General features: G+C 37.0%; 9 protein-coding genes across 9 annotated transcripts; 3 read left to right on the plus strand and 6 right to left on the minus strand.

Annotated features, from left to right (window-relative positions):
- Positions 1 to 139: 139 nt before the first annotated feature.
- BDF20DRAFT_914144 (Bystin-domain-containing protein) lies at positions 140 to 2,178 on the minus strand (the record flags this gene model as incomplete). Its single annotated transcript, XM_053084150.1, has 7 exons — positions 140 to 524; positions 621 to 1,076; positions 1,147 to 1,338; positions 1,420 to 1,471; positions 1,557 to 1,780; positions 1,849 to 1,946; positions 2,035 to 2,178. 7 exons carry the CDS (start codon positions 2,176 to 2,178, stop codon positions 140 to 142), a joined length of 1,551 nt encoding a protein of 516 aa, XP_052934659.1.
- An 896-nt stretch (positions 2,179 to 3,074) lies between these two features.
- Positions 3,075 to 4,733, plus strand: BDF20DRAFT_877314 (uncharacterized protein). Its single transcript, XM_053081428.1, has 4 exons — positions 3,075 to 3,146; positions 3,232 to 3,282; positions 3,363 to 3,519; positions 3,610 to 4,733. The coding sequence occupies exons 1-4, from the start codon at positions 3,135 to 3,137 to the stop codon at positions 4,602 to 4,604; spliced, it is 1,215 nt and encodes a 404-aa protein (XP_052934660.1). The 5' UTR covers positions 3,075 to 3,134; the 3' UTR covers positions 4,605 to 4,733.
- Positions 4,734 to 5,262: 529 nt separating this feature from the next.
- BDF20DRAFT_823180 (PX domain-containing protein) lies at positions 5,263 to 5,499 on the minus strand (the record flags this gene model as incomplete). Its single annotated transcript, XM_053077778.1, has 1 exon — positions 5,263 to 5,499. A coding segment is annotated over one exon (237 nt), but the record flags the coding sequence as incomplete, so codon positions are not given.
- A 1,272-nt stretch (positions 5,500 to 6,771) lies between these two features.
- BDF20DRAFT_590925 (BRO1 domain-containing protein) lies at positions 6,772 to 8,660 on the minus strand. The gene is made up of 4 exons (XM_053075827.1): positions 8,404 to 8,660; positions 7,745 to 8,280; positions 7,406 to 7,657; positions 6,772 to 7,334 (listed from the first exon to the last, which is right to left on the minus strand). The coding sequence occupies exons 1-4, from the start codon at positions 8,587 to 8,589 to the stop codon at positions 6,962 to 6,964; spliced, it is 1,347 nt and encodes a 448-aa protein (XP_052934662.1). The 5' UTR covers positions 8,590 to 8,660; the 3' UTR covers positions 6,772 to 6,961.
- A 2,438-nt stretch (positions 8,661 to 11,098) lies between these two features.
- Positions 11,099 to 12,543, minus strand: BDF20DRAFT_943449 (S-adenosyl-L-methionine-dependent methyltransferase; the record flags this gene model as incomplete). The annotated part of the gene is made up of 3 exons (XM_053084821.1): positions 11,099 to 11,749; positions 11,828 to 12,139; positions 12,205 to 12,543. The coding sequence occupies 3 exons, from the start codon at positions 12,541 to 12,543 to the stop codon at positions 11,333 to 11,335; spliced, it is 1,068 nt and encodes a 355-aa protein (XP_052934663.1). The 3' UTR covers positions 11,099 to 11,332.
- Positions 12,544 to 13,271: 728 nt separating this feature from the next.
- On the minus strand, positions 13,272 to 14,749 carry BDF20DRAFT_877340 (uncharacterized protein). The gene is made up of 2 exons (XM_053081429.1): positions 13,993 to 14,749; positions 13,272 to 13,916 (listed from the first exon to the last, which is right to left on the minus strand). The coding sequence occupies exons 1-2, from the start codon at positions 14,548 to 14,550 to the stop codon at positions 13,458 to 13,460; spliced, it is 1,017 nt and encodes a 338-aa protein (XP_052934664.1). The 5' UTR covers positions 14,551 to 14,749; the 3' UTR covers positions 13,272 to 13,457.
- Positions 14,705 to 15,557, plus strand: BDF20DRAFT_591243 (uncharacterized protein). Its single transcript, XM_053075828.1, has 3 exons — positions 14,705 to 14,796; positions 14,875 to 15,432; positions 15,536 to 15,557. The coding sequence occupies exon 2, from the start codon at positions 15,110 to 15,112 to the stop codon at positions 15,329 to 15,331; it is 222 nt and encodes a 73-aa protein (XP_052934665.1). The 5' UTR covers positions 14,705 to 14,796; positions 14,875 to 15,109; the 3' UTR covers positions 15,332 to 15,432; positions 15,536 to 15,557.
- Positions 15,532 to 17,502, minus strand: BDF20DRAFT_821891 (uncharacterized protein; the record flags this gene model as incomplete). Its single annotated transcript, XM_053077648.1, has 3 exons — positions 15,532 to 16,376; positions 16,428 to 16,612; positions 16,808 to 17,502. The coding sequence occupies 3 exons, from the start codon at positions 17,500 to 17,502 to the stop codon at positions 15,532 to 15,534; spliced, it is 1,725 nt and encodes a 574-aa protein (XP_052934666.1).
- Positions 17,503 to 18,542: 1,040 nt separating this feature from the next.
- On the plus strand, positions 18,543 to 20,917 carry BDF20DRAFT_822768 (exocyst complex component Sec6-domain-containing protein; the record flags this gene model as incomplete). The annotated part of the gene is made up of 2 exons (XM_053077738.1): positions 18,543 to 18,836; positions 18,935 to 20,917. 2 exons carry the CDS (start codon positions 18,543 to 18,545, stop codon positions 20,915 to 20,917), a joined length of 2,277 nt encoding a protein of 758 aa, XP_052934667.1.
- Between the last annotated feature and the right edge of the window lie 214 nt (positions 20,918 to 21,131).

Genomic DNA, 21,131 nt, shown 5'->3' on the forward strand with positions numbered 1-21,131 from the left:
CTTGACTGTTAGTAAAGAATTCAAATGGTGTTCTTATGTATGCTTTTAATGGCATTATATTTCATTATATGAACTTTCTCGTAAACAGTGTTGGCTATTTTTGTTGCTGAATAAATCAAAAAGCTTCTTTTCTTGTCCTTTAATCGAGCATCATAGTGTCAGCTACAACTCCTGATTGTTTCTCTTCCAACAGAAAAGATGGTTGATGATGATTCATGTTAGAACAGCTATACATGTTCGTAGATAACGGGGCTATAGAGGAAAAGGAAGCGGAACCATTAAGCACATTGTATGCTTCTGAGTGGGAGATAATGCCACTATCGTCCGAATGCAAGCTTTCGTCATCTGTTGATCTTTGGATATTAAAGAAAGAATCCCTATCTTCGGAATAGTTTCGAAAGTCAGATTGCTTCGCTTTGAAAAGGAGCATCTGTTCAATTTTGTTGGAAAAATCGTTCCGTTCAATCGATCCGATGAATATCAATAGTTTTTTCTTATGACTTGGAATCATGTCAACGTTATAACTATATAACAACAATTCCAAAGAATAAAAGGGGCAATAGAAAAGATTAGTAAACCTTGAAAGTGTTGGTGCAACCTCCCATAGCATAAACATATACTTTTTAACGAATATATAAAGTGAGTGATACCAGGTCATAGGCAGAACTGTAGGTACTGTCGTGGTAGTAGTGAATGAACTGAATTTTTGGCAACTGAAATATCTTACAACTAATGCATTAATGGCACGGTAATCTAACGTTGGTTTCTTCAATAAGAAAGCAAAAATGAGCGCATGGATAGGCAATGGTGCTGTGGGCTGTTGCTCTGTAAGGCTGAGTAGCGCTGTACAAATATGACTGCTTGGTATACGAGTTTTGTGTATTATACATCCAATAGTTGTTGCTTCCTTCAAAGTGCACGAATTAGACTCAATTAAAGGGTTCAAAAAACCTTTGATGAAGAGGCCGGGTGCACTTTTAATGGAAATTGAGATAGCCTTTTCGAGGTAATAATTTAAGCGTTCATTCTGGTGGAGGTGTGCACGAACTAAATACAGTAAAACGTATTGAAAGTAGCTATTTGCATTGCCATAATGAAGGGTTGTTAGAATAAAGGCAAATAATCTGTGCTTATTAAGGATCTTACCTTTTCAATTGTTTTGCTTTTACATTGTTCAGAAAGACCTTCGATACATCGAAAGTAGCTCGAGGTGACCATTTTGTGGGCTTTGTCAATAAGAGAATTTCCTCCCAATTTGACAATGAAGGTATGATTTTGATGGCTTTTTGAATTTTCAATATTGAGCTTAACTCCTGTTTAGCAAATAGCTCACCGATACTATTACGTTTAGAAAGTGAAAAGATAAACAACATCAGATAATTGTTAACATTACGAAACACCGTGCATATTTGATCTTACTCTGTATACACTCGAATAACGCTTGGCTTTGAAGTTGATAAGGAAGGAGAAGCTTTTGCAGCGAAAGATGGTACGGAAATTGTTGAAATGAGTCACCGCTCCTTTCAGATAGAACGTCATTGATGTTGTTATATTACCTGCAGAGGGATTTTCGGCTTCATTTTTTGATGAAATATAATCTTCTAAAGTAGGCATCATGAATTTGTTTTGATATGAGGAAGGCCTATGAAGTAGAAGGTCGCAGGGGGGTATGAAAAACTCTTCATATCCTTCAGTCATACTGTCTTGCGCAATGTTAGAGATATCATTTGCAGATGTTGAAAAAATTTTCAAAGAACTCGTTTCTCGTACGAATAAATCACTATTTACAGTTTTCAGTATGTATTAGAAGTAGCGATTGCTGGAGCGTGTATGGTCTTTGATACTTACTCATCAACAATATCGTCCTCTTTAAACTGCTTAAGTTTGTCCATCTGTGCTTTCTCAATAGCTGAAATTATCTCGGCTACATCCTCATCCACAGTAAACTAATTTAATGTATTTAGATTGTTAAGTAAAGAAATTATTGAATATACTACAACTCTACAGCGGCTAGCTGCGATTGCACATAAATACTTTAAGGCCTTCATCTCTCATTAATAAACCAAAGCGGCTTGTGGTCTTTCGATTTAGTTCTTTAGCAGTTGGATCCGTCTTCCATGGTATGTACGACTTATTAGCAATATTACTGCAGAGTACTTTATTAGTATCTTTCCCCATTCTGTTGGATTATAAAAGCAAAAATTTGGGAAAAAAAATAATAATATAATCAAACAACTTAGGAGAACGAAAGAAAAGATAGCATAAAAGTTTATGTTTCTTTTCGTTCTTCTATGTCTGTGTTGTGATTGTTATTTGTATGGAATTTAAACTAACCAATTTGCTAACTTTTTATCAATTTCATGCATTCTCAGTTGTTCAATTTTCATTGTTTGATATGTATTTCTCCTTTCACTATAAACCATATGTATTGTTTACTGCTACGCGTCTAGCCCTTACAGATTAAGTGTGGGCAATGAATAGGCCTACCGCAAACAAAGGTGGTTTTGCTGCCACTGGATTAGATTATCAACAGTGCAATTCTTCAGTCTAAAAAGAAGCTAAGCTGCTGGAAGAGAAGACTAGAATTAACATAAATGCCCCACATTGGCCACCTTTTAAGCGCTCAATAAACCGTATTTGCATAGCTCAGGTCAATACTTATGAAATTTGACCATATATTTTAAAAAGCGACATTGATAGTACGCATTAATGATAGTAGTTCGTATCATTCTTACCTTTCGGATGAAAATCAAAATTATAGGAGAAAGATAGCATTTCAGCTAAATGATATCCTTTAAGAACAAAGCTAATGATAAATTATCACTATTCATAACGATGAATGATAAAATATATGTCTAATAATAATAGAATACCCAAACTTTCCATATGCTTATTAATTAAGCACTAAGCCTACTATAAGCATGGAGGAAATTCTCTGGTTGAGTCGGCATTCGTACATGCTTATAAAAATGTTCAAACGAGCTGCGGAAGTTGATCTTTACGAGGTGGCGTTCACATTTTTGCACGTATTCCGCAGTGACTGTGATTAATTTTTTTTTCTTTGCCTCGTTAAAAGAACTACTAGAAAATTTTTAAGTTTGATTCTTCCACCTTCACTTACCTTATCATTCGAAATGGCTCTTGGTGTAAACATCCATCATCTCAAACAATCAGTTTTTTTACAGGAACCAACGCTTACTCAATATTGTTTTCTTTTCGTTGTAACTTTAGACTATCAGATCCTACCTCAACAATCCTCGTGTTGCTAAGGCTCAAATTGCCGTAAATATCCCCAACGAAATGACGATACATGCATAAACAGCTAATCACTCTATCTTTTGCTTGTTCATGAATCTCATTAGGCTGAATTGTCTGGCGCTGGTGAATTCAACGTCGAGGCTTTTGAAATTGCCAAGGATGTCACCCCTGAATTCTTGGCTAAGCATCCTTTGGGTAAGGTTCCTGTCTTGGAAGCTCCCGAAGTTAACCTTTTCGAATCCTCTGCTATTGCTTACTATGGTAAGTCTTGCTAAATTTTATTCTTGCTTCAAACCAAAGTGTTTTGCCTTGTTTGTACTGACGACGACAACCTGCTGCTCGGTTAAATAGCTGCTGCTCAAAAGGAAAACAACCCCATTCTTGGTTCTAGCGCCGTTGAAAAGGCTGAAATTCTTCAATGGATTCTTTTCGCTGAAAACGAAATCAACGCTCCTCTTGGTGCTTGGGTTTACCCTCTTTTAGGTTACATGCAATACATGAAGCCTAACGTTGATGCTGGTACTGAAAAGACCAAGAGAGCTCTCGGTGCTCTCAACAAGATTCTCGAATCCAAGACTTACCTCGTTGGTGAAGACATCACCTTCGCTGATATTGCTGTTGTCACTTCTCTTGTCCTTGGTTTCAAGACTGTCTTTGATAAGGCTTTCCGTGCTGAATTCAAGAACGTTACCCGTTACTTCACCACTGTTGCTAGTAAGGCTGTCTTTAAGAAGTACCTCGGTGAAGTTGAACTCTGTGAAACTCCTCTCAAGTACACTCCTCCCAAGAAGGAAAAAAAGCCTGCTGCTCAACAACAACAACCCAAGAAGGAAAAGAAGGAAGAAGAAGCTCCCTTGGAAGAACCTAAGCCTGAAAAGAAGGCTAAGTCCAAGTTGGATTTATTACCTCCTTCTCCTTTCATCTTGGATGCTTGGAAGCGTGAATACTCTAACAACGATACCAAGGACGCTATCAAATGGTTCTGGGAACACTTCGATCCTGAAGGTTTCTCTATCTGGAGAGTCGATTACAAGTACAATGATGAATTGACTCAAACTTTCATGTCCAACAATTTGATTGGTGGTTTCTACGCTCGTCTTGAACGTGCTCACAAGTACGCCTTTGCTTCCATGATCGTCCGTGGTAAGAACAACGATAACACTATCTCCGGTTACTTTGTTATCCGTGGCCAAGAAATTCCTTTCGAAATCTACGATGCTGCTGATTTCGAATCTTACAACTTCCAAAAGATTGAACCTTCTCAATACGAAGAAAAGAAGGAAGAAATCTTCAAGTACTTTGCTTGGGACTTCGAGGACTGTGTTGATGGTAAGGTCTTCAAATAAATAATGTCGTTTAGTTGATAATAGTAAATACGAAGATAAGGGAAATTATTGCCAATTATGTTTCGCAAAAAAAGAGGGAATCTCTTTGTCATAATATTGAAAAATAAAGCATCTCATATATGATTATCATTGCTGTGTTTTTTTGTTTTTTTTTTGCGATACTATCTGTGAATAAATAGTACGGATTGAAGTTTGAACGCATATCATCTAAGTGTGTTGTTGAGCAATGGTACTGTACGAAAGCCATTAACGGACGGTCGTTGCCATCTGGCGCTTTGATACTCATTGCTATTTGTTTTGTCTCCGAGTGTACTTGTTATATGGGCAATCTCCTCATAATGATAGGATTGTAGGTGTAAGCGGGCAATACATTTGAGCTAAAATACGCATCGAATGCGCAAACATTGTGAACAAATTGATTTGCAAACAAATTCATTCCATTTATGTTAAATACATAAGGGTACTGTAGCTTTAAGCATAGCAATTGATTGATTAGTCGGAAAAATTGTTCAGTCAGGTACAATAGGAAACAGTAAAATAAAAAAAGTGTCGAGTTTTATGAGAATCGGAGAATCTAATGTCATTTATTCTATTACGAATTATATGTTAAATAATAATAATGGGTAGTAAAAGCAATAATTTTACATAAAAGGTACTATTAATGAGCTATAATCCATTGCTTTACAATGGAACTCCCACCCAAAGTTGGATGTAATACAATATATTTGAAGAAATACTCTAATTCTTTTCTTCTCTGCTCTACAAAACTCGGCGTAAATTTGCCTACTACTTTCTTTGGGGGTAAATTTGGTATAGTTTTTCTTAATGTGGGGTATTCCTTCATCAGCGATTCTTTCAGTTCGACAAAATCCGAGTAGCGTTTTCGTACGGTAATAGGCGAGCCCTATCGGAACGAAATAGGATTAGAACGACCCTCACAATTTGCACAGCTCCTATCACTAACCTTATCACTGAAGATGGTACAGTTGTAACAGATATAGCTACTATATCCAATGCCTACACGCAAAGGTTGAGTTACTGTGGCATCAGTAGCAAATATATAAGATGAAGAGGATGTGGAAGTTGCCGACGAACAAGAAGTAGAGGGTGTCGTGGAAGAAGCATCGGTGGAAGGAATTTCAAGTGTAGTTGAGTCGTAAAAGTTGATATGCGCTTGCTCATCTTTTGTTGGCGTGGATAAGTACGATGGTTTGACAGGCGTTGATTGGGACGCTTTAACAATCAAGTTTTTAAGAAATTGGTTCTTTTTTGAAGTCTTTTTCTTTGATAATGAGAGTAGATCCTCAGGCGACTTTTGGCCAAATTCTGGTTGATCTTGCTCCTCCTCATCGTCATCTTTCAATAGAGTTATTGTATAACCCTTGTTTGTAGTGATGACTGTTTGTTGTTGAGTTGGTATGTCGTCTCTTTTAGTGAGGTCTACTTTATCTTCTTCGTATTCTTGAATGTCGGACATTCTGTAATCGCTGAACCTTCTTGTCTGTTTATCGTTATCGACTGTTGTTGAGACTGTACCGAGTTTCACTGGTGAACTTTGACTAACCGTCGGCTGAACATATTCTGCAGTTACTATGGAAACAGTAATTTTTTATTCAACTTCAAGTCTCCATTATGCAACGACGATATATATTTGTTCAACAACAGTAAATAGATCATCCACTTACAATTTCTAGCAGTTTCTAATTTTTTTCTTACATCCTCTATTAGTAGATCCGCCTTTTTAATCCATTCGGTATTTTTCTCCACAATAGTGCCAATCTCATCAAGCTGATCTTGCAAATGAACGAGCTTTTTTATGCCTTCGCGCAAGTCTCGACTTGTATCTCGTAAAGTAGGAGTTGTTGCTATTGGTGAAGATGGCTCTTTCTTCTTGATTGTTGCTAGTTGCTCTAAGGTAACCCATTCATTCTGACAGCATTCCAATAATTCATTGACTTTTTGTTGGTAATTTGACATGGGCTGATTGTTACAAACACATAAGCGGAAAACAATGGAGGCAGAGAGGAAATGAATGGAAAGAAAAAAAGTGATTTTCGGTGATTTTCATTTAAACGTTTATTTGTGAGACCATACACATTATGTAATGGTTGTGTGTTCATTGCGGGCTTTTCCCATTTTTCGGGCAGTTAGTCGTCCTACTAGGTGCTCCCAAAAGGAAAGATGCTGAGGGAAGGGAGAAATGATCAAGACATAAAATAGACTTGCATAAAGGAGCAAGTAACAATTGTAGAAGATAAGAGATGACGGGGCAAACTATTCGATAGGCAGACGATGATCCATTGGTTGATATGGGCAGAAACGCAGGTATAGGTATAGATGAATTGTAATTTTGTTGATTAGAAATAACGACCTTCCAGTAAGTAAGTTTTTTCTTCTTTTTTCACTGAAGGACCAAACATGGGTTCCGGTAAAGCAAAATGTTTTAATTCCAATAAATTTCTTCCTCCAGGTATCAACGTTTGCAATTCTTGGCGAGAAGGAACGGGTTCGTAAGACACTTTATCGTTGATCATTTGATATTGAGAAAGCATATCTGCGACGATTTCTTCTTCTTTTGCTGCTTTCATTGCCACAGCGATTGTTGTTGCTGTGCCTGAAGAAGATAACTTTTTCAATTTATGAGCAGCTGCTTTTGTGATAGAATGCTGTTGTAATGATTTCAATTCTGCTTTAGCATCTCTTGCAAAGCCGCATGCTTGACCCATTTTTCTGAAATGAAAAGCGTTATTATTCAAAGCATTAAGAGCCTATCCTTTAAACTTTTGCCATTGACTACTTACTGATGGTGATTTGCATCCATAGCCAAATATTTCTTTGCCATTGCTTTATAATATAATGTTCCATCTGACAAATATTTTTTCAGGTCTGTCGTCACTTCCTGAGTGCCAGAAGGAATGGAATTGATTAAGCCAAATGCCATCTCATATTGATCCACTACTCCCATATATAACTTTGCTGTCAATGATTTCGATATATTGCTAGTTACTAATGCTTTACTTATAGCCACTGCTTGTGCATCCGCTAAAGTCATTCTTAAGTATTTCGAACACAACAAAAATGTTGACTTGTTAGTTAAAGCAATTGCATCATAGTGTTATTGAGCAAAAAGATTAATTTACTTTGATAATGCGATTGCGAATTCTCGATTTGTCTCTACCGGCTTGCTGCTATTACTACTGATGCTACTACTACTGCTGCTACTATTATCGCTGTCTTTGCTGTTATTGCTGTTGCTGCCGTTGGGTTGCCAAGTGGGTATCACGTCATTTGCTACTGTATGAAATACACCAGCAGCTGTATTCAATAAATTGGTGGCTTTATTATACGTATCTGCATTAACAGCGCTGGAATGGCTATTATTGCTGGTGCTGGTACCATCACCGTTGACACCATGATGATGATCATAAGGACTACTACTGATTCTGAGAATTTCGTTTGCTTTTAACGTACAAGCATAAGCGTATGTCATCAGGACGAAAATCAATTCATATTGGATATCTTTGCAAGTGATACGCGGTGCGTTACTGCCAGTGTGTATAATGTGATCGCTCAGAGTAGATCTCCAGGATGTTTCGATATCTTTTTTCAATGCCACTTCTTTACTTTCAATACAGTTGACAAGTCCAATTAAATAGGGCAGATATTCTTCAATGGTCTGTTCAATTTCAATGTGAATTCAGATGAGGAAGAACAACGTCAACATGGTTAATGTGCCTTATAATTAGATCTGAAGAGTTTTTTTTTTTCCTTTGTCTGTTTTCCATCCTCTTTCTCTTACGTTTATAAGTAGCTGATAGTCTCGTTCTGAATGTGTTTCTTTTTTCATTCCCTTCAATACGGCTCGTAAACGCCCTCTTTGTGCAGTGGCATCAGCGATTTTAGTTGAGACCGATGAATTTGTACTATCAACATAATCTACAAACGATACAGCTCCTGTAGTTGGCAATGAAAAGGAATAGCTCATTTAGTTGAGGAAAAGAAGCGGAAACATGAATTTGAACTGTTTATGTGACGGAAAGAAAGATTGTAAAAGAGCGAAGTGGCTACCTTTGACTTTATACAAATGCATTTTGTTATATCGCAACTCCGTTCATTGGATAATGCTTTTTTTCATGAAGCGGGGAAACCAAATAATCTGTTCCTGAAGCTCATCACTTGTTGCTCAGTCGCTTCAACGCAGAGTTGTATTTCGAGTTTTAAACACATTCCAAATAGGTCTGCTTCCTACATATTGAAAAGCAGTAAATATCTTAATGTTAACGCTTCCAAAACGAATGTAGAATGACAAGCTAATTTGCCAACCAAGTTATATCAGTTAATAAAACGTAAAATGCTAAAGTTCTCAGTGAAGAAGTTTGGCTAAACTTAGTCTACGATAGTTCATAAAGTTACTTTTGACCAGTTCAGAGATGTTTTTTTGAAAGAAGTCATAATTACTTATAGATAAACTGAAAATTATAATAAGCATGGAATATTTTGGCCAAAAAAAGGACGAGCCAAGTACGAAGTTTCGTTTTCATTTATTCTTCAAACGGATGATAGGAAAGGTAAAAATAGATAAGACTTGTAGTTTGATTTCTGAAGCGGCTTTTCGTAGGTTTGATAGAAAGGTAAAAATAGATAAAGACTTGTAGTTTGATTTCTGAAGTGGCTCTTCGTACGTTTGATAGAAAGGTAAAAATTGTGACAGAAGGATAAAAATCGATAAAGGCTTCTGTTTGGTTTCTCGAGGGGTTCTTGTAAACGATAACCTTGACACAGGACCAACCACGGGAAGGTAAGAAGCCATCTGATCCCAAAAGGAAGGTGGGGGTACCCCTTGGAGCTCATAAACCGGCCATCATGATGATCATCATTGGAACGCGCGCGCACATCTATATAAAGAACAGAAAAGAGCCGCGTACTTACTATTTGCTTAATAGTGGGATATGGAACGATCTTTACCTGGATTTGAGGGATTTGTTTCTTTTTTGCAATGCCTATGTTCTCAAGGCCAGAAAAAGTCCCCGAAAAAAGAGCATCGATTCGAGGAGCAGTTGAATCGACAAGGCGCCATCTGATTTTAAGCTATGATCTATATGGACGAAGTGCACCTCCAACATGGATCCAAACCAGAAAAGCATCGTATCATCATCACGATAGGCGATCAAGTGTAGTATAACGATAAAAGAATGGGCTGCCTTATAGATCCTTTATTTTGTAAGCGGTGAAAGGGGAAACGCATCATCTCTTACATTGTGCACGAAAGTAAGACGACAGGGGAGGTGTCCGTTTTTGAGCGAGCACAAAAGGACAAAAGCATCGTATCATCATCACGATAACAAACGCGTTTAGAGGGTCTTCGCTTTCTTGAACTGCAGTGAAGAAAAAGCAAAGGAAGGTACTGAAATGCGCGTCTATTTATACTTGAAGAATAAGAAAAAAAAATTTTTCTTTTGAATTAGGGAGTAGACAATCATGCGCTTTTTACAATACATCTATACAATTAGCGAGCTATAGTAAGAGATGGCTTTTGTGTTGATGGTTTTTTTATATATGTATACATATATGGAATGCTTACTTCATTCCTTATCAAAAGGTGATAAGTCAGCATAAACCTTATTAAAGCCAACTTTTTTTTTCGTCAACTCTCTTTGCTTTTAGGTGAAGGAGCAGCTTGTTACACTGCATAAATTGGTGTTGGTATCTGACGCTTCTCGAAAAACAAACAATGGACAAAAGAAAATAAGTAGAGACATTTAAAAAAAGGGGCTCCACATAATATGCAGGCATCAGTTTTGCGACATTATACGTACTTGAAGAACAGTATTCATTTCAAATATCAAATTGAATTGCTGTGGTAAGACCTTGTAGTTATTTCGATGGACATTGCCCAAAGAAACAGCTATCTGAATTAAGAGACTTTTTCAAAAGAAAAGCATACTTATTCGCTATATATAAAGTTTAACTTTGGCTCTTTCAAAAAACACTGTTTGAAAATTTAGGTTTGAAGCTAATTCAGACGAACATAAGCTCGTCAATCGGGCTTAGAACGCTTTGCGGGTGTCTATAAACCTTTTTAATGTATCCTAAATAAATTAGTGTAGTTCATCGAGACTTTTTAACAGGTGTCACAATCAGTTGAAATTCCCAAAAGCAAAACGAACAAATATTTTTAGATATCTAACAAATACCATTATATGAAGGAATGTGATGCAAAATGATGTTGTGATTGGTTTCCTTTTTTTTTTTTTTTTTTTTTTTATGTGGACAAACGAAGGTAGATACTTCATGCATGCATGATCATAACAATCACTTTTTAAATGCCTCAATCTTGTTTAAAAATTAAAGGAAATTGAGACAGATGTGGTGGGGTTATTTGAACAATGACCAGCATATTTGAAGAATACTGTTCCTATTTTAGTGTAATATTCGTGATCGATAGATAACTTGATAAAAATCGCAGAGTTCAGGAATTGGTCATGAAGTTGTCTTTAATATATGTGGCATCCTAAAGAGATTAGCGCTGACGCATTGAATATTGTTACTTTGAGCAAAGGCCTGTTCTTTATGGAATAACGATCCACCAGGTTCTCCTTTGAAGCAAAGTCGTCGTGATGTTTAGGTCAAAGTTGAAATTATGTCCTTTGTCTTTTATAGCTTGCTGCTTCTTTTAGCTTCCTCTTCTTTTCTTTTGACCATGTTTGCTAATACTTCCAACAAAACCTTTAAATCAAAGGAAGCTGCACGATTTCATGGTCTTTCAATAATTTTGACAAATAACAAAATCGTTCTGTTGTTACGTCTTCAGGTCTCGCTTTGAAATCAATGATGGTTTCCATCTTTTGTAATAATTCAGGTGTAAATTGACCTGGACACTCTTTTCGTAACCGTTGTGTTAAATGACCCATTGTCTTTCTTCTCTTTGTAAAGTAATATCTAAGGACATTCTCTAATGTCAAATAGGTTGTTGAATCAATTGATAAATTACTCTTCGGCACAAATTGTATGACTGATGCATCGACTTTTGGTTTAGGTACAAAAACTGTTGCAGGTACTTTATACACTGTTTTTACATTACAAACACTTTGTGCCATGACGGATAGTCGACCGCGTTTTGAGGTAGATACGTCAGCTGTGATGCGCTATACAAAGAAGTAAAATGAAAGGAGTCAAAACACATACATATTATTCAACCATAAAATAGCTTGCTATGTACGTACGTCGCCTACTTCTTTTTGAAACATCAAATTCATGCACACATCAAGGCCCAATCCAAACAGACCCTGCCGATTGACTTGTTGGTTCAAGAACTTTAACAATAAGGGTGAAGCAATATTAAATGGTAAATTGCCCATAATATAGCCATGTTGTTGTTCTAACGTTGTTTCACAAGGCTCTTGTTTCGGTCGATGTTGTTGTTGTTGTTGCTGGTCAATACTCAACATGTTTGATTGGACAATATGGCTGTAGTCTATATGCAAAGCATCGCCTTGAATCACTTGGAGTCGGTTACCAGACACTTCCGATAGTTGCTATCATATATTTTTCATTCAGTTGCGCAAATTGGATTGAAAGTAATTCTGCGGCTGTTGCTTACCTGCAATGTCGGTATGAATCGTTCATCTTTCTCGATGGCAATGAGTCGCTTCACGCCTGCATCTAAAATCGATCGGGACAGTAATCCTGGACCCGGTCCGATTTCTACAACAAACGGTGTCATCCTTGCTGATATGGATGTCGTCTTTACTATTTTGTCTACGGAGGCAAAATGAAAGAGTGAGCCCTCCACCATGACTGTCACTACAGATATCCTATCTTTACCAGTAATATTCTTGTCTAAAATGAAATTTTGACTTAACTGAGACTTGGCAGAAAGATTATATAACTTGATCAAATCACGAATACTAGGTAAACGTGTTAAATTGCCAATTGTCATTGTTATTGAGGCTATGCTGCTGTTGTCTTGGCAGAAACAAAGAGGAAGGATCGAGCAAGGGTATTGCACCTGTACCTTGATTTTGGCATGCAGATCTTCTTTTAATCTCCTCCTTTTCATCCATCTGTCAAAATCTTTCTGCTTGTTGCACAAACATTTCACAGATTTGCATTTTCTTTTTCTTTTTTTGCAGATGCAGGGTTGCAAAACCTATATTTGCAACTCAAACATGAACTGAAAGCAGAGTTGCACTTTGCGTTACTGCCGCGAAAATATCAGTGGCATAATGTCTATCTTTTAATAGAGTATGAATTGTTTTTTAGGGACTGTTTCCTTTTTCGTACTAACCTAACAATGCACAGATAATCATGTATTTTTTTATTTTTTTTGCACACTTGTATTGTGTTGGACTTTCTGAGTACAGTCAATAATAATTGAGTCTATAAACGTCTATTTTTCTTCCCTGTTTTCAGAGAATAATTAATAATCACGTAGCAAAAATATTCATCAAAATTACATTATGTGTATTTCCCTACTCTTATTACGGTTTGAATGCACTTTCTCCGAAACATCGCTTATTACAGTCTCGCTACTCAACTTAGTCCACTACAACTCCCAATTTCCATTTTCAAATTGACGATTAGGCTTCATGGAAAGGAAAGTACAGCACCAAGAAAGCATAAAACATTGTAAGCCCAATATCAACTATTCAACTTCAGGCACAATTAAAGTTTTACTAGGCTATCAATTTAGCATGGATAAACCCATAGTTACCAAAGAATATTCTTTTGATACTTATTTGGACGGTAAGCATTTCTATGGCTAGCATTGATCCTTGCATGTTCGTTTGAATACTCAGGTTCCATCATACATAGCATTAGAAAATATATCAAATAATCAATTGCTTTATTATCTCATTGAAATTTGAAAACTTCATTTTTAGAAAGACCTAATTCTGCCAAAATACCACGCACTTGCCCTTGGCTATTATCTTGTGCTCGTTCACCGCAAACTTTGGCTAGCATAGCATTAGGCCCGCAAACAAAGATCTTTAATCTGTTGCTGCTGGCAGCATTATTATTGTCTTCGTTGCCATAAACTTTTAGCATTTTTTGTATCATTTCCTTCGTCACGTATCCCTTTTCATAAGCAGTAGTTTCATCAGATGAAGGTGGAGGCTGATCCAAGATGTATTTCACTTTGAAGCGATCACTGTAAGTCTTGGCCAGTTCATCCAATTCGTTCTGCAGCAAAATGTCCTTCTCAGACTTATTGCCATAGATTAGCCATATTTTAGTTTGTTTATCATTTGGGTTCTGTAAAATATGGCAAATGAGTTGATACATAGGGGAAATGCCAGTACCGCCCGCAATCTATATTGATTTCAGAAGAATGTAAGTCTATAGGTCAACAGAAAAGCTGCAATACACAGTATGTAATAAAATGTACCATTCCAATCTGATCCAGACTGTGGGGTTTATAATCATATTCTTCCTCTTTCATAGGACCTCTTACAAATATAGGCTGGTTGTCATCTGGTTTTAAGGCTGTCAAAGTACGCGAAACAGATCCATCATCATATTTCTTAACTACCAAGTCCAAATAGCCATCTTTGTATGGATTCGGATTGATGGGCGTATAAGGTCGCATAATCTGGATGGAATCGTCTTTTATAAATACAGCAGAAGGTATAGGGTACGGCTTATCATCTTCTTTTTGTATGTTGATTCTCAATAAATAGCTATCGGGCGAGATTTGCTCTTTTTTGATCAACTTGAGCGGCACATATCGTTTATCATCAAGCTTATCGTTACCCACAGCACGCCCGCTGGTTTGAGAATTATAGTAAAGACATCCAACAGCAACAGTCGCTGCGAAGGCGCCAACTACGAAACTATTCACTTTCCTTGTATTCCTTACCCTGGGCGTTGCGGACAATTCAACCTCAGAAGAGAAAGATCTCTTGAAAGCCAATCGCCTACAAAGTCCTTTCGAAATGCTGTTCATCCTGAATGTAAATGTTGCAGATTAAAATTGAAAAAAGTATATCAAAAACTGTGTCAATAAAATAAAAGCAAAACTTGTTGAAAAGCCCAACTATGACAGCATAATGAGCAATAAGAAGCAGCTTTAAAAATGTAATACAGGGTTAAAGTGGAGTTGTCAAATGAAATGGAAGATTATTTCACCTGGATACTAAACTTTAAAAGGAAATTCAAAAGAACAATAAAAGAAAAGTTTGGTTTGTTCCAGGTACAGTTTAGATTAAAATGCTCTTAAATGAAAAAAAAGAAAAAAATAATAATCTTACTCTATCCTTTATTATCAAAGTCTGGGGACTTAAACATTATGCTGTTGGAATAACAAGAGAATAAACACAGCTGTTATTAACTTAAATAGTGAATTTGCAAACAGGACACCAGCTCATTATATAGTAAGTGTTGTGAAAGAAGCAGTAATTTTTTGTCATCAATTGAATACTATGATAACCGAAGTGTTCTGGCGGGATATTGTTGGTTTCGGTAGCAGCATTCAAAAGATAAGGTGAAAGGCCTTCACCGACTAAATGATATTTCTGACGCGGGCTTCTAGCAATACCACTGCTATTATCTTTGTCTTTTTCAATAATATGCAGCTGATGATGTTTATCGGGACACGGAGGGTAGGGTTGGAGCTGAATGGCCTGGTCATGAGGAGAAGTAGGGCTTCGGTAATTGTTACTGAGCATATGTTTATGTTTGTAAATATGTACTGTGTTATTGCTCGTCTGCATATCACCTTTGATTGATGGCTTGATAGTGGTCTTTTTTTGAATTGTTCGTGGCATGGTAGCAGTTACAGTGTTGAAGAAAAAGAGGTATAAAACATAAAGTTTTACACTAGTGGCAGGTATATATATGCTTATCAAAGTGTTTATATTTATTTTTAAGTATATATTATTGCTCTTCAGTATTGATCTTAATATATACTATAATTAAATGATTTCTTTTAGGCAGTCAATTTTACTAGTTGTTGTGCCATCATCATATTATGACTCTGTAAAATCAATAGTTCGTTTTGCAAAGTCTTATTTTTTTGGTTGGAAACTTCCAAGTTTTTCTCTAAGGCAAGTTCTTTTCTGTTATGGTTTGTTATCAATCTATGGAGTCGTCTGTCGTGATGTAGTCGTGATTCGTATATCGACTGTATTAACTCTTGCTCATGCCGTAATTGAAGAGTATCAATCTCTTCCTCTAAGCCACTAATTCTGGAAATAGCCTGCCTTAAGTCTCGATGAACGTGAAGTAAATCGATATCGAACTTCTTCTGCATTTCTTTTTTACTATTGCTTTTCCATAGCCTTTGCTCCAATTCTATTCGCTCTGCTATCTCTTGAAACGTGTGGCATTTCTCAACACAAATACACTGACGTTGCTGCCGCTGATGCAACCATTGGACAATTCTTTGAAGATGTGCCTGAAGATCCTTATTAATCGTCGCTTGTTGCTGCTCTAATTGTTTTACGCGTGTGCGTTGGATAGTGGCATTTGATTCTGCTGCTCGGCAAGCGATCTGCAAAGCATGCAGTTCATCTGCTTTTGTATTTTTTGTACTATCATTATTGTATAATCCTTCTTTTTGACAGCAGCACTCGTTATTCCTTGTTTTTCTTGAATCAACAAATATCTTATATCTCGCTTCAGCTGCCCTTTTAATTTCACCTCGAAGACTGGCTATTGTCAATGCTTGCCGCTTATTTTCACGAGTCAAATCGACAGCTTGTCTTTCCGCATCTTGATGTAATGCACGTAAAGCGTCTATACTTTTTTTCTGATCTGCTACGTTTCCATCAACTATTTTTTCGATACTACTGCTGTTATTGTTGTTGCTAGTATGCCTATTACTTTCCTTATGTACAGCATCTAGGCTTGCTTTAAGTCGACTGGCCTGTGCCTTATACCGTATCCTTTGCTGTTTAATATCTTCTAATTCCTCGAGCATCATTTGCATTTCCTTTCTCACCATATCTAAAGTTTGCTCTAGCTCTTCCTTTTGTTCTTGGCAATCTAGCAATTGCATTTTATAGGTGCTTATCTGCTGTTTGTACAGTTCCGTAACACTACTTAGCTCGGACTGATAATGGTAGACCAGCGATTGATGGTGAGTTTCAATGGTATTATTTTGAGTTTGACTCTTTTCAAGTGCATCGGCGAGTGCTATTATCACCTGTTTGTCACACACAGCTGCTGTTGTAGGAAAGCTTTTGCTATCACTACCATTGTACAGCTGCCATGCTTCAATTAAAGTCTCTATGTCTCTTAAAAGCTCTTTACTAGTAGATTCAGCACTATTATTTGCTTTCTTATACCGTCCAATAGTATCTTTAATGCGATACAACCATACAATGGCAGTTGCGTTAGTATTAGTACCAATGGTGTTATTTCGCTTCTCGACAACTGCCGCATTCGACTTTTCTCTCCTATTTAAAAACTGTTCTATGCTTAGGCTCATTCGTTGATATGCTGTTTTGTGCGCGTTATTATCGTAACCATGTTGATTCAAAATCCATATTTGACTAATTAGTTCTGATTCTCTTTGTATGCGTTTACTTAATTCTTGTTCTAATTCTTCGATCTTTCTTTCTAATGATACTATATTGGTAGTTGTAGGCAACGAAGGAACAGGCGGTATCAAATTATTGCTATTATTGTGGCTGTAGCTCTTTGCTCTTTTCAATAATTGTAGAGGTGGAGGTGGTGTAAGGCGCTTCTTATTGTTGCAAATGCTACCCTTGGACGTTGTTGAAAATGAAGAAGCACGCCTCTTGACAGTAGCAGAGAAGATAATTTCACTGTTTCTTGGTGTGTTAATGACAGTGCCCTCTTCCGACGAAGATGCAGAAGAAACATTATCGTCCGAAACTTCGCTACTGGCATTGCTGCTATAAAAAGGTGGTAATGGCTTCACTATTGCATCCATTGAACGATTTCTATTATTTTTGCTTCTGAAAAGAGTTATATTTACAATGCTTCGTTCAGTAAGAGAAGAAAAATAAAAAAAAAGAATGTTGATGTAAAAAACGATAAATAGGGGTTAAGAAATAAACTTCATGTTTGAAGCATGCGCATTTAAGTGCGTTTTCAAATTATGAAAGGGAGTTTTCATTGAGCATACATAATCATAATGGATTGCAAATAACATTCTTCAGGTTTAGTAAGACTTAAACAAAAGCTGAGTCCATATCAAGTAGTGATCAATATTTCATAGCGGATTTTAAGATGTGTAGATTGCAAATACAGGCAAAATGTGGAGTAATTTTTACATCCATTCTCTTACTGTATCCTCATAATCACACCACTTTCGATAATAATGACTAATAGCTATAGATTAGTATACAAGCAAAGTATGTTTGTTTATAGTACGAGGAAGAGTCAAAATACACACTGCTGTCATAAAGCATGCTTCCAATTTTTAGATTCTCTAGTACTCGCCAAACATCCTCCATCTTAATTCTTACGAACACATAATTAAAGAAGTTACAGCATAGTTAGAAAAAAAAGTATGACATTTATGTCTATCATCTTATCTGTTTTAAAGAAAAATAATCGCTTTCGAGGACTGGCTATTTGCTTAGCAATTCTTCGCTTTGAACCAAATATAAGAAAAGATAGATACGTTTAGCAATGATTCCACTTCATATGGACGTCTTATCACATAAGATCATATTGTTAATAGTTGGTTTCAAAGGTTCGTGCAAAGTTACAGTTTGAATTTGACAAAAAAAAAACTAAACAACAACCCACACTAATCCAGTTGCATAAAGTGATCTCCCCTGGATTTGGGCCCCGCATTTTTCCACAGCAGATACATTCATGCTTTTTCCACTCATAAACTCCCCTTCTGTGCGGGAATTAAATACTTTTGTACGTAGCAGTTGCTCAAAGAAAAACAGTGGAGAAGCAGTAGCAAGCTATCTTCTATCCTCAATTTATTCTATAATATATTAAAACTCATTCAGAATGGAAGATGCTAGAGAAAATGCTCTTAGTAAGCTCGCAGAACTGTTGAAACATCCCGATGATCTCAATTCAAAATTAGGGCCTCTCACTCGCAAATTAACCAAAGAGAAGGCTTCCATCGATGCTCAGCTCAATACTGGTGTTCAATCACAGCTTGACCATGTACAGGAAAGTCTAGATACCCTCAGCATGTCCAATCGAAACATCGATCGTGTGAAAGAGAACATGAGAACTATTGATAAACTATGTTATGATGCACAATCAATGATTAAAGACTTTCCTCGAATCAACATGGTATAGATAAAGATTCATTTGAGAGTTTTATAAATGAAAAAAAAAAAAAAACAAATTTAAAGGAGCTTTGAAGTCTTAAAATTCAATACGCCCTTTAGATATCTCAAGTTCATCAAAATTTTGTAGCCACAGAAGCTAAAGTCAGAGCCTTCCAAAAATTATATCAACAGCTGGATGAACTAGAAGAGGCTTTCGCCCCTATGCAAAATGATGTGTTCAGTCCAGCGCACGAGATGCTTCTCCATGTACATTACCACCTATTTAAACTAGAGGAGTTTCGAGACAAAACTATGCATCAAGCACGTGATTCGCCTCACGATGTAATGATTACACTCAAAACTTACTTTCGACGCGTGGATGTGTTATCCGATGACTTTACACAACATTTATGGCAATTGGCGAGAAACATAATTCCTCTAGTCGAAAACAACTGTGGCTCTACAATTGTCAAGTTGGTGAAAATCATTGAATGCGAGGAAGCAGCGGATGCGAAAGCTTTAGCAGCACGGCAGGCACAATCAAACCACCACCAGGATTTATTACTATCTCAACAAAAAGATACTGTAAGCAATAGCAATCTAAAGAAATGGAGACTAGCAGAGGGTAATCCTCGTACGATCAAATCTTACAGAGTGGAGTTTTTTGAACAATTGCACGAATCATTACGCGAACGTTTTGAACAAGTTTTCCAGCCATTTAAAGAAAAGGAAGATTGGCAAGGTGTGTTGGATGCTACTGAGTTCATTTATGACGAACTGGAAATTGTCTATGATCATGTTGTACCTCGCTTCCCAAAAAAGTATAAAATCTATCCCTATTTTGTGTTGGAATATCATCGGCATACATACGATTTATTGAATCAAATAGTACAACAAGATCTAGACGCAGGTACTATTTTGCGCCTTCTGAGGTTTTTAAGGGATTATTACAGCGTCATGAGCACACGTTTAGGTGTGACAGAAGAACTATTAGAACCACAATTGCTAGATGGACAGGAACAATCTTTGGTCGACGAATATCTGAAATTAGTACGACGCAAATTAGTAGAATGGACTTCCAATTTGATGCAATCAGAATCAAAAGCGTTTGTCACGAGAGACGAACCACCCGAAATATCACAAGATGGACAATACGGTCTATCAGGTGCGGTAGATCTCTTTCAAATCATCAATCAACAAATTGACGTGGCAGCCGAGGCTAATCAGGGAAAACTCCTTTATCTTGTTGTCAACGAGTGTCATAAAGTGATGAAAGATTCTCAAAGCTTTTGGAAGAAGTTATTGGCCACGGAGCTTACAAAGCAGCTTGAGCAGCCCGAAGATGTGTCGGTTGGCTTTGTCGAATATGTAATGGCTCTTGCCAACGATCAAATCAAATGCTCTGATTTTGCCAATGATATTTTGATTCGCGTGCCGCCCATTGTGGACGCAAATTACAAAGCACAAGTGGAAGATAAGCTTTCTACTGCCATTGACGGCTATTTGCAGATCGCTGCTAGTTGTCGTGAGGCCCTTCTTGAAGTGACCTTTAATGATATCAAACCTGTTTTTGCTGATCTATTTACTGTCCGCTGGTACGAGCAGCCACTCATGCCCTCTGTGATAGAGACGTTCAAAGACTATTGCAACGACTTTGTGCACCTGAATCAGTTCATATTCGATAAGCTGATCCATGATATTTTGGACCGATTTTTGACGATGTATTTAGAAGCAATGCGACATAAGCAAGCCAAATTCAACATGGATTCATGTTTAGACCGTATTCAAGCTGATGTACGTCTTTCATTCAATTTCTTTGCAAAGTATACATCAGCGGAGGAGATGGAAGAACGGTTTGATGTAATTGAGAAAGTGCATAATTTACTTAAAAGCAATCGACGTATGGTGTTTGTGGATTATTATACTTTGCGACAGGCCTACCCTGATGTTCCTTTAGCCTTTGTGGAAACAGTGTTGAGTAAGAGGGATGATTTGGAGAAGGCAGAGTTAAAGAATATCATGGAAGGAATTAAAGCAAAGGCAAGGGAATATAATCCAAAGGCAGATTCTGCGCCTACTATTTTCAGCAAGATAAAATGGTAGTAATGTTCATAAAGGGCTTTTTGATGTAGCTCAGGCATCAGTAAAATAATAAATTGACTATTCGTTAATTGAGAAAGTTATCACCCAGACATATTTGAATTTCTTATTTTCCCGAAGGTGCTAAGAATGAGGCTGGATGCCTTGATGGTTGATCAGTCCCCGATGCGTCACACCCCGCAAAATAGCAACAACTGACATTGAAATTCAAACAGCC

Source organism: Mycotypha africana (genome assembly GCF_025528875.1).
Source record: "Mycotypha africana strain NRRL 2978 chromosome Unknown BDF20scaffold_7, whole genome shotgun sequence".
NCBI classification, from domain to species: Eukaryota; Fungi; Mucoromycota; class Mucoromycetes; order Mucorales; family Mycotyphaceae; genus Mycotypha; species Mycotypha africana.